At 37.7% G+C, this 17,366-nt stretch overlaps 1 protein-coding gene across 1 annotated transcript in view; it reads right to left on the bottom strand.

Moving 5' to 3' along the window:
- Positions 1-17,366, bottom strand: part of POLA1 (DNA polymerase alpha 1, catalytic subunit) — a 304,615-nt gene that overhangs the window by 143,280 nt on the left and 143,969 nt on the right. The window contains exons 33-34 of the mRNA XM_045996009.1: positions 13,257-13,435; positions 11,418-11,549 (exon numbers count right to left, since the gene is read on the bottom strand). Of these exons, the coding sequence (XP_045851965.1) occupies positions 11,418-11,549; positions 13,257-13,435 (311 nt within the window). The remainder of the gene's footprint in view (positions 1-11,417; positions 11,550-13,256; positions 13,436-17,366) is intronic.

Below are 17,366 nucleotides of genomic sequence, written 5' to 3'. Positions count from 1 at the left end.
AAACATTTTTGAAAAAAGTAAAATGGAGGAATCGCACTACAAGAGACTTTCTATGAAACTATAGTAATCAAGACTGTGGTGTTAGCAAAAGAATAAAGAAAGAATACAGAAGCAATTACATGTGGAGGAACAACAGTATTTGCAGGGAGCAGTGCCAGAAGAACCGCAATTACATAGTCCAAAAAACCCCTAACCCTGTCCTAAGCCTCACCTCATACAGAAATTAACTCACAATGGATCACAGATTTCGATGTAAAATTTGAGTTTGGAGACATAAGACCAAAACAAATGATCTACGAAAGGAAAAAATTATATCCTGTACTTCTTCAAAATTTAAAAGTTTTGTTCTGTGAAATACACAATTAAAAGAATGAAAAGACAAGCTAGAGACTGCAAGAAAATATTTGCAAATCATATACTCAACAAAGGACCTCTACCTAGAATATATAACACACTCAAAACTTAACAGTTAGGGAACAGTCCAAATAAAAATTAGGGAAAAATCGGACACTTCATCTAAGATGATAAAAGAACAGCAAGTAAACACATGAACAGGATGAAAGATATAAGGATGAATATAAAACCACTAACCATCAGGGAAGTACAAATTAAAATAATGACGGGATACCACCCACACCTATTAGAATGCCTAAAATAAAAAAATGCCAATACCACCAATTGCCAGTGAGGATGTGCAGAAACTGGAACTCTCATATACTGCTATGGGAATGAAAAATGGTGCCACTCTCTGAAAAATAGCTGGACAATGTCTTAAAAGAGTAAACATAAACTGAACATGCTGGCCACCAAGTCTGCTCCTAGGTATTTATGCTAGAAGAATGAAAATATAACACACACAAAACGCTATACACAAATGTTTACAGCAACTGCATTCCTAATTGCCAAAAACTAGAAATACCTTTCAATGGGTGAATGGGTCAAACAAATTGATACCCACACTGGCCTAATATTCAGCAATAAAAGGAACAAACCAATTGAAAGAAGACAGTCTTGAAGGCTGTGTACCAGGGGATTCCCATCTTTATGGCCTTCTTGAAAAGACAGAACTATAGCAATGAGAACAGATATTTAGCTGCTAGAGTTAGAGGTGGGAAGAATGGTGACTAGAAAAGGACAGCAAGAGGCAGTTTTGGGGAGCAATGGAATTATCTTGTACCCTGACTGTGGTGGTGGTTACATGAATCTATAGTGTGCTAGAATTTGTAAAATGACAAACTCTGCTATTGACACAGGTAAGTTAAAATGGATGCATATATGGAAAAAAAAAGCATAACTGAATATAGGAAAGTTAAGTGATCCTTTCAAGTGGCTCAATACCTAGCTCTAGTTTCTAGAAAGCTCAAACAGTGAACATAATTACTTGCATGCTGGAACTGCTGCTCATGCTCTCTTCACGACCCATTGCAAGAAAGCAATGAACTGAAGATACCACTTTTTGTTTCTCAAATTCTCACAGCTAAAATTTCTCTTGTGACAAACTTTCAATGGCAATGTCAGAATTCTTCTCCAATGTTGGTTGTGGGAATTGCCCTTACAATTTCATTTTATAGTCACAGATCAAGTACCTACCCACTCCTAGGTAAGCAAAGAAACACATTAAAAAATTTCATTTTGCACCATCTCTGGGAATGGCAACACATTCACTATGGTGATAACACATTCCCAGATGGAAGAGAAGGCCAGAAAATATGATGCTTTACAAGCAAAAGTGGTACCAATCAAGACAGAATAGACGAGGTCAGTCATCCAAATGAACTGATTTTAAAAGTGTTAACTCAAAGAAGTAGCACAAGCGAATTATGGGAAGGGGGTGTGGGTAACAGTGTGTTCTATTTATTGACTGTGGAAGCACTTACACAATTCCACATTTGTCAACACTCAGAACTGAGCACCAAAGAGTGAGTTCTACCATATGTAAATGTAAAAATAAATTTTCAAAATGAACCAACACCACCCACTCAAAAAACGAATATAGCTCATTGTTAAATACTTGACAAAAAGAAATACAGTGTTATATACCAAACACCATTCAAGATAACGGATTTCTAAGTACCACAGTTCAAAAGTTTACTGGTATGGTTTCAGATTCCATATTTAAAACATTTAAGAAACTACCACATTACAAGGTTTGGTACAGGGAAAAAAGGAATACCCACTATTAACAAAAAAAGGCTATTAAAATACTTCTACCTCTTCCAACTACATACTTGTGTTAAGCCAAATTTTCCTCATATGCTTCCAACAAAATAACATTATCACAACAGACTGGATGCAGAAGCAGATACCAGAATCCAGCTGATTTTTAAGCCATACACTGAAGAGAATTGCAAAAAATGTAAAAACAATGCTACTGTTCTTACTAAATTATCTTGCTTTGTAATATAGTTATTCTTCATAAATGTTGTTATATAATAGGTTCACTGTTACTTACAGCTGAGCTACTACTTGATAAGTATGTCAGTTTTAATTTAAAATAATTTGCTGTGAAGTTATTTTTAAGCAGGCCTTTCTTGAATCTAGGTTCTCCTTTGATCTTTCTTTGCTGATAGATGCCTAAAAGCAGTGACTCTTGATTATCACTAGATGGAAAGCTGTAGATGAGAAATTATCCTACAGAGACTACCTGTAACTTCATCCACATGGTTTCTAAATCCTTGGTATACAGGAGGACAGAAATCCTGGGCATTTTTGGCTCATTTCCTGGCATGATTCTTGGACATTCTTTGCTGGTGGATGGAGACTGATGACCTGCTACCCTGGCCAAGAGCTTCTGAGAACTGGGTTAGCAAATGATTTAGGTTCCCAGCAGCATGAAGAGCTTCTCAAATAGCCAAGGAGCCTGAGCAACTGTGCAGTGTGAATGAGGCCAGGAACCTTTTAGCAAACAAGTAGGATGATGTACTCCACAAAACCACCCACCCTAAGAGTTACAATACACTGCAGCAGAGTTAAAAAAAAAAAAAAAAAATCGAGGGAGCACCAAAAGTCAGGTGAGTTCTGAACAGGACAAAAAGTTATATACTGCTTTGCAAAACCAAGCTGAGACCATCACATTATAGGTGCCGGTACAAGCATAAGGTAAAGCCACCCCTGACTTAACAAGAACAAAACAAACCAAAAGCAATCAGTTAGAAAATACCACTGCTCTAGTTTTTATTGGTAGTATATTTTTCAGAACCCAAGCTTTGAGGGTTTTCCATGGTGTTTCTGAAAGGCAGCTAAATTCACTCCCTTCCTGAATAGTTATACGGTTATCCCTTTTAGCACAAGACTAAGCCAGACAGGATGATCCCGAAATTTATATCTTTAACTATCTGCCAGGGGCCTATTTCCACATGTGAACAGTAATGTATGCTTTCTAGGTGAACCAAACTTGAGAGACACCCATCATCTGAGGCGCTCTCCTCCCTTTCTCGTGCAGCAGAGAGCGGATAGTTCTGTTTTGCTCCTTGAAGTCCAAAAGGTCAACGGTGTGAAAATCTCACTTTTGAAAGGTTAAATGAAATCTGTTCTGGTTCAATTTCTTACTCTACTACAAGACAGTAGCTCTAGATGACTCGAGTTAGACCTCAAGTTGAGTTTTTCCTAAATACACAAGGTTAGAGAAATCAAACTGAAGAAAGGAATTCTGTTTTGGCACAAGCAGTTTGCTGTTTTTACCTGCTTGTTTTCAGATATTTGTCAACTCCTATGGCATTTCCTCAGCATTTCAAAAAACCTCCAATTTTCCCTTCAGAGGAGGTGAACTGTATCAGAAGTTGCTGAAACCCCAGGCTTCCCGTCAGCTGCTGCACTAGTCCTCTGCTCGGGGGGGCTATAATCAGCTTTCCAGGTTCCTGCCCCAGTCAGCCCTGTGGCCTGGCCTACCTGGCAATCTACTGCCTGGGACCTGTGTGGCATTCTTCTGAAAGAGTGACTGCAGTGAAGATGGCAAGCAATCGCTTATTCATGAACGGACGGCTTACCATGGGCAGAATTCTGGATTAGGGTCCCCAAGTACGGTCATGGGCCAGATGCTATTTGTGACCCGGGAGAGTCACCTGATAGCACCAATCTCTCTGAATATCATGACCCCACTCAGTAGCATTTTGCTGAGCATCTGTCAGGTTAGGCATAATACTGGGAGCTGGGCCTTGAAGAAGTCAGGGCCTAGTATCCTTTCCTAAGGCTGACATTTGGACCCAATTCATCAACATTGGAAAGGGAACTCCCACACTGGCAAATTGCAGGGAAGCATGAGGAAGCATGACGTGGAATCGTTCTGACTGGATGGGAGAAGGAGAGCAGTGAGATGATGAAAGCTTCCAGATGGACATCTCAGGAGAATGGGCAGTGAGGCCCCAGTCCCCCAGCCCAGGTCTGAATCTCTGGGAGTTCTGACCATACGCAGGAACAGACTTAAGCCCCGTTCATCCACTGTATCTCCGAGTGGAGTAACAAGCATTATGTTACTCCGCTATAATGCACACACCAGGCACTTTCTAAGCACTTTAAATGCATTATTACAGATAGTCCTCACTAGGACCTCATGCAGCAGGTACCATGACTATCATCGCTCCATCAGCTAATGAAACTGTGGCTTGGAGAAGTCCAGTAACTAGCCCGAGTTAAAGGACAGGCAAGTGACTACAAAGGAACTCTAACCTTGGTGTTTGAGTACAAACCCCACGGTCTACCTTTGAGGCTAGCAGTGCACAGTCTGAGAATGGACAGAACCAAGTGCTAAGCTTTCAGAAGATATGACTGGACAGGGAAAGGCCATGGCTATAACTGCCTCCACCGCTGCCAAAAAAAACTCAGGAGGGAAAAAATGCAAATGCAGGGAAGGACATGGGCCAGGGAGAGGCTGTGGCATTAGCTCATATCATGCAGGCAGCTTCGAGTTCAGTCCTTAATAGACACCACTGTTGCTGGTAGTCAGAGCACCTCAGAATTTGATGTGGGTCCCTTGTTAGTTTCCTTAGATTACACTCTGGTCCTGAGCCTTTCCAAACAGGGTCCACACAGTAAGGTTGAGTTAAATGAATTCAAAAGACAAAGAGGTGTTGTGATAACTAGAGAGTACAAGTTAATGCTTATTCTATGAAGAATTAAAGTCAGATGGCATATAAGGCTATATCTGGTCCAATTTACTTATTACAACTCTTCTGTAATACAATAGTCATATCACGATAAGCTGCTTTTGGCACGTTTTAGGGGACTATATTTGGTCAGTTATTCCTTCCAATTTATACAATAATAAATTTACTTACACTGACATCCTACTCCAACCATCACCAAATCCCACTTCCTAGTTTTTCTGTGAGAATATACCATGGCATAGTAGCACAACATTATACCTGACTCAAAATCAGTCTGCTTGATATTCATACCAAAGAAGAATGAGCCATTCACTAATAAAAACCACCAAAGGGCCTGGGTATTAGAATATCATATTTAAAAAATGTGAGGGGGTGTCTGTGATGTAAATTTATTCTCAGCCTGTCAAACGGTGTGGAGCAAAAAGAAAAACTAATTCTCATTGTTCTTTTTGTTTTGTTTTAATGAGATTTAGGATGAGTTCTATGGATTCCTACAGAAATATCCTTCTTCGAGCATTGCTGGGCAGCGTGGATTGTGCTGCCTGTGATGCTGAATGAACGGGGTGGAGATCTACTGCTTCTTTGCGTGCCTTCTGTACCACTTATAATTATGCTGTTAAGAGTCTTTACAAAAAAGAAACCCAATTTATTCTTTTTAAATGTTCTAAATATAAATGCAGAGGCAAGGAAATAAACAATAATTCCAATAGTGCTGAGAATTTAAACTATTTGAACTAATGTACCTGTCACACTATTGCACACTGCAAACTCTAACCTAAAAACTATCAGCCCGCGTCACCACAGGTAAGAAATGAGAAATTTTGAGGGTTATTGAACACCAGATCTTTGCAGTAGAACAGGAGAGAGTTACTGAACATCACTGCGTGGAACTACAACCCTCGGATCTACCTGCACAATACAGCTCTGTCATGACACAGAGCTCCACGTGAAAAAGGCAAGGCAAGAGCAATGAAGAGTAGCCCTGTTGGTGATTTACACAGGAGAGGGTGGGTGGGAATGGCGGCGGGTGGCGGGGGGGCTGCTTCCTCTCTCATTTCTTAGATTTATTAATTAGTCAAGTTCTTAAGAAATATGTATTCCTTAAATGCTTCTCCATCAAGCACAGACGGACACCATGAATTCTGTTGTCTGTGATGCTAAATGAATAGGTATTTTGGTAGTGCAAATATTTTAACCAATACTTCACCAAGCCCTCCTTGCACTTTTAATAAAAGGTACCTCCAATTCGAACTCTGCCTTAACATTATTTTTGGTGGTTGTTACTAATTTTGTCCTCAAGGAATACATATCCATTCCAAAATGAGGAGGCTTTTATTTACTTGCAAAGATTAAAGAAAAAAAAAAAAACAAATTTAACATGGGTTCTTCACATACCAGAAAACCTCCCACTCCACTTCCCGAACGTGTGCCATCTTCCTAAGGGACTCAGAGCCACCACGCTGAGGCTCTGCATCATTGGTCAGATGCTTCCCTCTCTACTAGTTGCTTACACATGGGAACCTAATAAAGTCTCTCCATCATGAGGCAGCTGAAACTGAACATTATTTTTGGAATTCCTCAAAAAAGTGGGTCCAAAAGAGATTTTTTAAATGTGGCTTATGCCACAATTAATATACTAAGGAGTAAACGAGAAAAAAAACAGGAAAAGAGTATGAGTGAGAGAAGAATTACAGCAGGCATCCACCTGATACAGTTAGAGAGAGACGGGTATCAGGACGAGGACTACTTTCCAGCACAATGTGATTTTTGCACCATGATAAAAATATTTCTGGTCAATGCCTCTTTGCCTGATACAGTGTTTGGAGAGATAACAAATTAAAGCTATGAAGTTGGAGCTCAGTGTGTAATGAAATCAACAGTAATCAATGACGTAAAATATGGAAGACAGAATAAGAGAGGACTGTGTCAATGCCTTCGTGACCTTAAATTTCAGTGGAATCTTGTATACTACTGATAAACCTTCTGCTAGTTATGAAAGCAGTGTAAGAAAAGAATTTAAAGAAAACACATGATACTTTAGCCTTCATTTGTTGGTTCCTCTGGTTATTAACCATTAAAATACACAGAAGACTGAGAGCAATGGGCTGGGCAGAGATCACAGATGAGCCACAGAAGAAAGCATAACCCCTGTCCTCAGAAAGCTTACTTTAGGAAAATGCTGCAATTGTAAAACCGACAGCGAATTTCTAAGGGATTCAACCACCACTTTCTGGTCTCAGCTACTAATAGACAGAGAGCATGTGCATGGCACTGACTAGCTGTCCGCAGTTAAGTTCTCTAGATAGAGAGCCAGCAACATCTCTGTTAAAAAACAAACAAACAAAACCATAGTGAAGGGCTTTATGTAAGTAATGCTCCTTTACAAGTGGCTTGAAAGACTCCAAGGCTCAGGACAGATACATTTTGCCCCACCAGAACTCTAAAACCTGCACAGGCCATCAGTGAGAATTAGGAATATACTTTAGTTGACTACCCACCTTTAGAACTGAACGGCTCGTAAGTATTAAAATGAGGGTTCAATATACATTATGACTAAAAGTACTTGAGATGAAAGTAAATGACCCACTATACCCCTTCCAGGTACCAAGAGGGGTCAGATTTTCCATTTATCAGCAACTCTTCAGGGTAGACAGCAACTCAATCTCAGACTCTCTTCGGTGGCTGCTTCGTGGACGGCTGAGGGGAACACTTCAAAAATGAACCAGCTAAACAAACTTCCCAGCAGCACTTGACAGAGCTACACCTATTCTTCCCATTTCCAAAGCAGTGGAGAATTAATTACCAGTTCTATGGATCTATTGTAAGTATAATAGACTAAAGAGCTATCACAGACACATTTATTGTAAAAGCACAATCCCAAGAGTGTCTAGTGGAGGGCCAAAACGATTAACACAAATGCTTTGTCAGATCAAAGATAAAACCTGCACCGCCCAATTGAGGAATGAATTAGAACAGTGGGTTATCTTTCAAATTAACCAGGGCAGTTAGTGAGGAAAATTTCATGAAAGTGTAATTCTTAGCCTTTGTGAATCCACACAGCAGGCATTCTGCCAGCTGACAAGATGATGAAATTTTCATGCTTAAAAAAAGCCCTCTTCATTTCCCAATTTAGATTAGCTAGTGTTTCTCTCCCTTTGTGTGTGTGTGTGTGTGCGCGCGCGCGCCTATTTGCTCTTCTGGAGCAGAATTTAAGGGGAAAAGAAACATATCAATTTTTCACTGTAAAATTGAGTCTTTCAAAAAGATCCTTCAAAGCTTAGAGATATAGTCTTTACATGGGCTTTTTATGATTTTCAAAAAATACCAGTTCAATTTTAACTTTGTATAGAGGAACCAACAAGGACCAGGGCACAGAACTTTGAATTAGAGCTTTCTGTGATATCTCCAAGTCTTGGGATAAAGTATTAGAGTTGTTTTTGTATTTCTACATACACTGAAATGTAAATGCTCTAGGAAATGAGAATTCAAGGGATATAATCACTGCTATATGGTGAGAGAGAAATTCACTCCTATGGAAGGAACCAACAGAAAAACATTACATGATATAGATTCTCAGATATGCAAAATTTTTAAGGTTACACCACATTTATTCGATCAGCACTATTTATTTGTGACAGAAACTAACAGGGCATATGATGTATTTTTTTTTTTTTTTTTGGAAAAGTGGTTTAGAAGCACATTTTGTTAGCCTAAATTCCTGCCCCTTTGTGCCTGACAACCTGATTTCTTGGTGACCTACAACCATGTTCCTTGGCAGGTTATAGTGTTAGGTCAAGTACCACACTCCTCCACTGTCTTCCTAAAGTTCCTTCCTTATAGAGATGCCTGTCTTTCTTAATGTAGATTGTACTTCCCCCGCAGTGATACTAAGACTAAAATGAAAAACAATATTAACTCTTGCTCTCAGTCCACGGACAACTTTTATGCCCAGTACTGTTTAACTTGTGAAATAGGAAGAAATCCCTTTGGTCATTAGCTTCAGAAAACAGTGCTTTTACCTCAGTACTTCTTACCAGTATCCTGGTCTCCACTATAGCTGACTTCTTAATCTCCAGCTGGATTACCATCACTACGGTATATCACACTGAACTGTCATCACTATCACTTGAGGCATAATAACAAAAAAAAAAAACAAAAAACAATGCCACGCGTCCCTCTATCAGCAAAAGTTCCTTTAAGTGTGGGGAAAGGAGAAAAGAGTCTACCGCTGAAGTAGAATGTAGACGTGTTTGAGCATTCTGTATAAAAGCTCTAATCTTGAGAATATGTGAGACCTTAGTTCAGCATAGAGCCATAAAAAGAACAAATAAATGGATTTCTTTCTCTTCCATCCAATTACATATGACTAAGATCAGCAAGTAGAGAAATAGGTTCCTAATTGTGAGGACAGTCATATCAATCTTCAACTTCAGGAGTGCTATTTGGGTACTTTAATTAGAAATCCTATAGAAAAATCAATCCCGTGCACACTTAACTAGACGAAAACTGTGACTTGCTGTTGAGACAGCTGGTAGGTAAGACAATTAAAGCAAATACTACGGAAACCTTGGGTTAAATGTCTAGATGCCTAAAAGTAGGTAATTTAGCTTGAAAAATACTCATACCACCACCACCACCCACATACAATTTAGGCAGAAATCAATCCTCCAGTTAGAGCATATTTCTAACTATACAGAAGATCCCTGTTCTGCCTATTCTCAACTTAGTCAAAACAGATTGTCCTTTCTTATAGAAGGAAAGAGATGAGTTTCTTCCAGTATTAACATTTCCATGGTGAAGATTTTCATAGACTAAACACTGCAAGAAAACTCAGAATTCTTCCCAAGAGTCAAGAACCATGCATGCTCTGCTCAACGAGGTCTGTAAATGAGGAGCTGAATAGTTTTGATTTGGGCTCTTCATGCTAAATAAAGGCCTAACATTACATGTGCTGAACATTTCATCTACTGCGGAATGTGAACCCACAGATAACCTTTATTCCGATCCAACTGTTCATTAAGCGTAGCACAGGATTATTCACTAAAATGTTTCAGATTTTCCAAAATGTAGTCATAATTATTATTTTTAAAATGTCTTCAGACAAACCTACTTGGGTGTTTTTGACAAATACAAATTATTCTACTCCAAAATCATAATACTGAAACTCTACACTTCTACTCCTCATCCTAATGATCTAATAATGGATTTTCATTTCATGAGATGGATTTTTAAAGAAGAAAATGCTACATTATATATGTTAACTAATATAAGTAGATATTAAAGGATGATACTGATCAAAGTCATGGGTTTTACCTAATAGAATCTGAGCATTTTGGCGAATGCTTTGCCAATGTAGCTTCTTTAAATAAGTTACATTGAGCTTTCACATAATAGAAATTTTGTTTAGATGACAAATGACATAAACACTAAGAAAAATCAAATGGGAAGTACGTGGTTTTTTCAATTTTAAGTTTTGAAGAAAAAACCTCATCCCTATGAAAGATGTTAAAACCAAAACAAATACTTGGAAAAAAGCCTTCTTTCTAATGCAGAGAGCTCACTCACTGTTCTAGCATTTTTAGTATATACTTACAAAAATCAGACATTCTCTTTAAAATGCCAGACAAACTGCATTTAAAGTTTAAAAACATTTAGGAATGCCTGAGTGTTATAGTCGGTTAAGTGTCCAACTGGCTCAGGTCTTGATCTCAGAGTCGTAATACTGAGCTCTGCGTCAGGCTCTGGGCTCACATCACAGGGAGTCGGGGGGAGGGGGAGGTATCTTCTCAATATGCTCTCTCCTCTCCCTCTGCTCCTCCCACTTGTATTTTCTCTCTCTCTCTCTAAAGAAGTAAAACAAATCTTTTAAAAAATGCTTATTTTGATTTCCTTCGACAACACAGCTATGAAATGGTTTTCATTACCATAGAAACATAAAGTCTTAGCTAGTGGGCAGTTATTAAAATCACCATACATGATGTTATGGCTCTTCGTGCCAAAGACAGACAATACCGATTTTTTTTCTCTTCTGGCCGAAGATCTGAAGGAACACTTAATTTAGTCTTACTTAGGTAACAACACACTAAAATATTTCCTGATTATATTCTTCTTTTTCCTTAAAGCAGAAATTCAGTTATTTAAAGTATGGCTCATTAAAGAGGTGTCCAATAGAAAATCAAATACTTTTTCTGCAAAGTCTTCTCAGAATTTTAGTTACATAAAAAAACAGGAATACAAAACCATACTGTTTTATTTTAAAATAAGACCCAAATCTAAGTAAGCTGCATATGTAAGAAATTCATTGTGGATACTTACTTCATAGTATTTTTTAATGCAACGTCTCATGTCCATGATCAATTTGTTGCTCAGCTGTACCACAAAGGTCAAAGGTGAAGCCTTACAATCAATGTTACTACAGCGATACAAGCTGGGCTCCATATCAGTTCCCTACAGAAGTCAGAAGAGACAAATACACAAAAGGTTACTGCAAGGCTAGAAAAGATTTTTTTGTGCTTAAAAACTAACATGCTGTCCTGGTGTGCAATATTCTTAATTCATTTTATTAGTGAGCTTTTAACCCTATTTTTTTTCAACAACTGTCCTCTCAAAGATCCCCTTAGTCACACAAACCTCCTGCCTTGTTGCCACCATAATAATGGAGTTCAAGTTGAAGGGAAAACCCTGAAATCACTTCTGTTCTTACATTCAATATATGACAGACTTTATGGATAAAATAATTTTCCCTCCGAAAACTACTGGAAATAAACATTCTTCTTAGAGATATGAATCCAAATTTTGAATTCTTACTTTTTCATTCCAAACTTGAAGACAGAGCAAGCGCACTAATGACATTAGTTTCCTTTCATATTGGCAACTTAATTTGAAGATTAAAGCCTAAAACTTAAGTACTGCACCAGAAAGCAAGCACTTACTGCCTCCTTAGAAAATCTAAGATTTCTGTAATCCTCCCTCTCCACCACCCCCAAATGAAAATTATTTGGGGAAGGGAAGTCAAGAAGAGTGAAATTTGAAAGAATTAACTATTAGTAGTTGGAAAAAAAACCTCTTGTTTTGTTTTGTTTTAAGCAAAAACAAAGCAAATAGAATATATAGGAAAACTGTTGGGGTTTCTGGAGCATTTGTTTTCCTTCTTGATACTTAAACATCTTGGTTTCCTGCTCCAATCTGGTACATAACCCTACCCGCCACGCTAAGCAATTCCAGGTGGAAGAGATTTCAGAGCTTGACATCGGCTCTTCCACAGTTAGCCCATCTGCAAGTCGTCAAGCCTCCATGCAATTAACTATCTTATTTACAGCTGTAATGAAGCAAAACTCAAGGATTTAGCAAGTATTGCTGATCTGTGTCTGCCTCTTCCTTGCACTTGCTTCCAAAGACTGCTTTGTTTTGATTCAAAAAAATGCAAAACATCTGCTGTTTGTCCAAATTAACTTAAAATAATTACTTTTAATTTAGATAAAGGATGTATTTTCTTTCAGTTTCAAGGTTTTACACAGTTCTGCTGCCTAGTCATTTGCCAATGGCTAGTACATGTATAACACTGCAGTTGAATAAGTAAATTGGCTAAGTTTCAAGTTCTGATCCAAGGTCAATGATACATTTTTTGGCAGTACTTCTTGAGAGGAATGTCTCCCTGTGACTTTTTTTAATGTCTGACATGCAAAGACAGCAGAAAAGATAATCAGAGTACCTTTGTCAAAAAGGAGGCAAATGGGATGTGTAAAGATAAACAAAAACTTTCCAAAAACACTTAGTTCCCATTAATTTGATTTAAGATAAAGGCAAATATTGCTCTAAGTCTTAATACACTGGGGCTGGGAATGGGGAAATACAAGTTACTAATTAAGGAATTACAATAAAAAATAAGGTACTTTAGAATTTTTAAGAGATTCCATTTGAAAACCAAGGCCAAGCAACCACTCTAGGAAGCCAAAAACAATATTCAAGCACAGTGTACTCAAGAGTTTTCAAGCAGAAATGAAGTCGTGAAGGTAGAATTCACATGATGCTAAAATTCTTGAAACACGTGAAAGCAACATTTTCCTCCCTTTTTATACATACAGTGGGAGAGGAAAGGCCTCTACGCTAGTTGGCTAACAAAATGAAGAAAAGAAACAGAAAGAAACAACTAACCGAACCATCTAAGACACTGTCGTAAATATTCTCTGTTCCACATGTGGGGCATGGGCACTTGAATTTTTCACAGTCCCTGTATTTCTCCTCATCAGTGAGCTGTGCTGGGCCACCAAGTAGGGCATCATTCTCCTCATCCTTATTGTAATGATGAACTCTAAACTGGGTGGGGTCGAGTCCTATTAATGTAAAAGAAAAAACAATTTGAGAGGTACAATTATTTGAATTCCCGTACACAAAAAAGACCCCGAAGAAGAAAGCCCACAAAGGAACGATTTTAAATTCATACACCACATACACAACCATCTGAACTCAAGATAAAGGCTCACATCACATGGACAACTGACTTCTCCTTTTACAAAAGATCACTTTATTAAATAAAACAAGGTAACAGCACTAATGCATTAATGCAATGCAGATATGCCCCCAGATGTTTGGGTTCAGAAGCAACTACTTCTATAGGATGATTTTATTATCTTCTTACAGTTACAGTGAGAAACTCAAATAAATGTGCAGTATTATTAAGAAATCTCTTAAAAATCAAAGTTTCACTATTAAAACTGAAAATAGAGAATAAAAATCCCATTAAAGAAAATAAGTTCCATGCTATTACAACTCCTTCAAGTGCAGATACAACTGCTAACCCTGATTTCAATGCAGTGGTCGATTCCATCTTGGCTCAGTAGTTAACAGCATGTAGGGTGCAATCTAATTCAGTGGTTAAAATTCAGTAGCAGCATCTGAGACAAAACGCGACATGGTTTTTTGGTGTTCTGAATTCAGAAATTTAAAATATGTGCAAAAACAACAGATCTACAGATTCTGTAGGCCAAAACATTCCCGATAATCTTGAAACGAAATATACTGTCCATATTTCAATCAAGATGACACAAGAAATCAATCAATGCACTGATTGAGGTAGTTTATGCTACCTCGTTTCCACAAACTATTTAAAGAAGCATTTTTAGACCAGCCAATTTTATTTACCTTTAGTCAAAGCCTATCTGTCAAAATATACCATTTGAATTTACATGTAAAGGTAATTAATATACACAGTATCTCAAAACATTTCCTTGAAATAACCCTTTAGCAATCCCTAAGAATTCTAGGCTTTTTAGAAATCTAAGGAAAGCTATCATATTTATTATAGCATAAAGGTAAATAAGCAATATAAAAGTCACTGACCAAAAAATTCAAATACCAAAAATATCTGAAAACTATTTTAACTCTAATAATAGCTGCATAGGTAGATAATCAAAGAGATGTATTCAGTGGCAAGATCCGAAATCATATTTGGTCAATTTTCAAGTGACATCTACACTTGAGGCTGACTGACACGGTGGAAAGGTGCAGAACAAAGGACAAAAAGCCAGAGACTATGAGTCTCAATTTTCTCACCTACGAAATGGAGGTAGTGTCACCGACCAGGCACTTCTGAAGTTTAAATCAGACATTAGAGGAAAACCTCTTTCAGTGCTGCCCAGCATGTGATAAGCATGCAATAAATACCATATGAGTGAAAAAATAAAATAGCAGATGAACATCATTTAATCTAGACGATATTCACTCGATTATGCATTTGAAAAAATAGAACTCATGTTCAGACTGCAGAGCAAGTTAATAGCTGCTCTTTGTAGGAATTAATTGAAATAGCATTTCCTAATCTGATCATACAATAAAAACAAAAAATACACATTAAAAACAAATGGAAAATATTCTTGTTTAGTGACATAGATTACTGTAACTGAGGTCACTTGGCCCCAAGACGCACTATACATTTTTATTTTACAAATAACCTATCCCCTAAGAGAAAAAGCAAATTAGTGAAGAGTGTGGGAATGTCTACCTTCCCATTTAAAGACAAAGAGAGGCCAAGAAAATGAGTGAGAAAGGCCACGTCAGTGAATGAGAACATTTCTTCTCTGTAGTGAAGGGTAATAGTTGCAAATTCCTGAAACAATTTGTGAGTCCAGCTGTATTCACATAACGTTTTGCTTCATCAATAATTATGAAAAAGAACTTCAGAGTCCATAGAACTTCACCTTTTCTCTGATGGTATGACTATTCATCAATTTCTCAGACCAATACTATTCAAAAAGTAAGGAAAAAGAAAAACAGTAAGCAAAGGTTTTCTCAACAGTAGCCTTCTTTCACATTCCAAAAATCCAGGAATGAAACCACACTGGATCTGCACATACCCAGAAAGGGTCAACCTGCAGCAGGGAAGCAATGAAGGCTCTCTCTAGGCCACTCTCCCAGCCTCTGCCTATTTAGTGGACCTGAGGCCACAGGGGAGCCTGCCTGCTGAGTAAGCCAAAAATGGACAAGGGCCTTCTTTCTGCTTATGGGGAAATACCCAATAAGTGGCCTAACGTCACTGAAAAATCAGGCCTTATGAAATCTCTAATGTCCAATTCCACAAACAACCCTTATCTGCCCATGGCAGTAACAAAGCCAAGTGGCATAGCAGGTTACTTCAGATTACCATGCTGAATTTTTTTAAAAAGAAGGGGTTTCATCTCGGCGTTCTTGCTCATAGATCAATGATAAATTTTATAAACGGAGGGGACACTGTAGTTACCGTAAAATACTGGGTATATAATGATCCCTCTACAAGTTACTTACATAAAAATGTCATAGAAAGGTAATTTTGTTGGGAGGGCAATTATAAGTTCAACAGGCAAATCAAAGAGGGCTAAATTAAATCTTTTTAAGAAAACATAATGTCATGTTAAAAAATAAGGATCACTGCTGCTGTAATCTTTCTTTTAAAGGTCAAAATCTAGGCTTAAACAAGCTCCAAATTTACTCAACATAGGAACTAATGTTTCCAAATCCTCACGGAATTGGCAACAAGCACTTATTTCAAAGTTTCGGGAGAACTTAAAAGTTTTACTGTTTAATACCATAACTCATTAAGGCCTGAGTGAGACAGGAAAAAAAGTATCTGGTGCTGCCACCTAGAGGTAGATTCTAAATTTTAAAATGTGTAAAACAGAGCGGCTACATGGGACTGCATTTGTAATTATCCCTCCAAAATTAAAGTTATTGGAAAAGACATTAAAGCAAAATGTTAATGATCAAAGGTGTCATATATACTGTGTAACCAATATTAAACTGCTCACCAAACAGCAAGCAATCATATTCATCTTTTGAGGAAGACACGCAAAACTGAATTCCAAATTCCGTATTTCTTCTGAGAGTTTTCTCTGAACAACTCACTTAAAGAAACAAATTTTATGCCCTATTTGAGAAAAGGAACTTCCGTTTTTATTAGCCTGATTTTGACAGGTAACTTCACTCATTTGGTCCAGTACAGAATAAAGGAAAGAGTAGTCTACCTGGGTCTCACAGTAGTTATCTGGGGGAAGAGGAGCCGTGGTTCTCCCTGCAGTAAGCAGAAATGATGTGTGCTTTAATTCAATCCTGTGACTTGCAGTAATACAGTCACACCATTTTAGGGGGGGCTGGGGCAGGATGGGGGGACAGAAAGGAAAGTGAAATGAGATTAAAATACTGTCATTTATAATTAGAAAATTTATAGGATCTCACATTATTTTGGCAACAAGATCAAAGCTCTCATGTTTCAAAATGTATTTATAGAAAGTAATATCATAGGCATTGGGGTGGATGAGCTCAGCAGTACTGTTTTTTTACTTCAGATCACCAGATATTTAGGACACACACCTCCAATGTGACATGTAGCGCAAAATTAATTTTTCTACCATTGTACTTCATAATATTGTAAGCTATGCCTGTTCTATGAATGTTCACCTGCCCCCATTTCCAAGGATTATTTAAACTGTTCTGAATTCAAGGCATTCAGTTGAGAGGCTGAGGCACTGGACCAAGTAATTTTCTTTCAAAGGACAAGATCTCTATGACTGCAAATGCAAATAACTATGGTAAGGCCAATTACATATGTCCGTACAAGTGGGGAAGAGGGAAAAAATCCATTCGAATGAAATTCCAAATGAGCAAAGAGAGAAACTAATATCCCCAAGCAGTTGTTTGTAATAATTACTTAAGCTACTATACTAGGTAAAAGAATATTACTGTGACTTTTTTTTTTTTCTAAAAATTTGTTCTAGGAAACAAATCATTTGTATT

This window comes from Meles meles, chromosome X (assembly GCF_922984935.1).
Source record: "Meles meles chromosome X, mMelMel3.1 paternal haplotype, whole genome shotgun sequence".
NCBI lineage: Eukaryota > Metazoa > Chordata > Mammalia > Carnivora > Mustelidae > Meles > Meles meles.
Note: the sequence above shows the minus strand (reverse complement) of the source record. Positions and strands in the feature narration are given on the sequence as shown.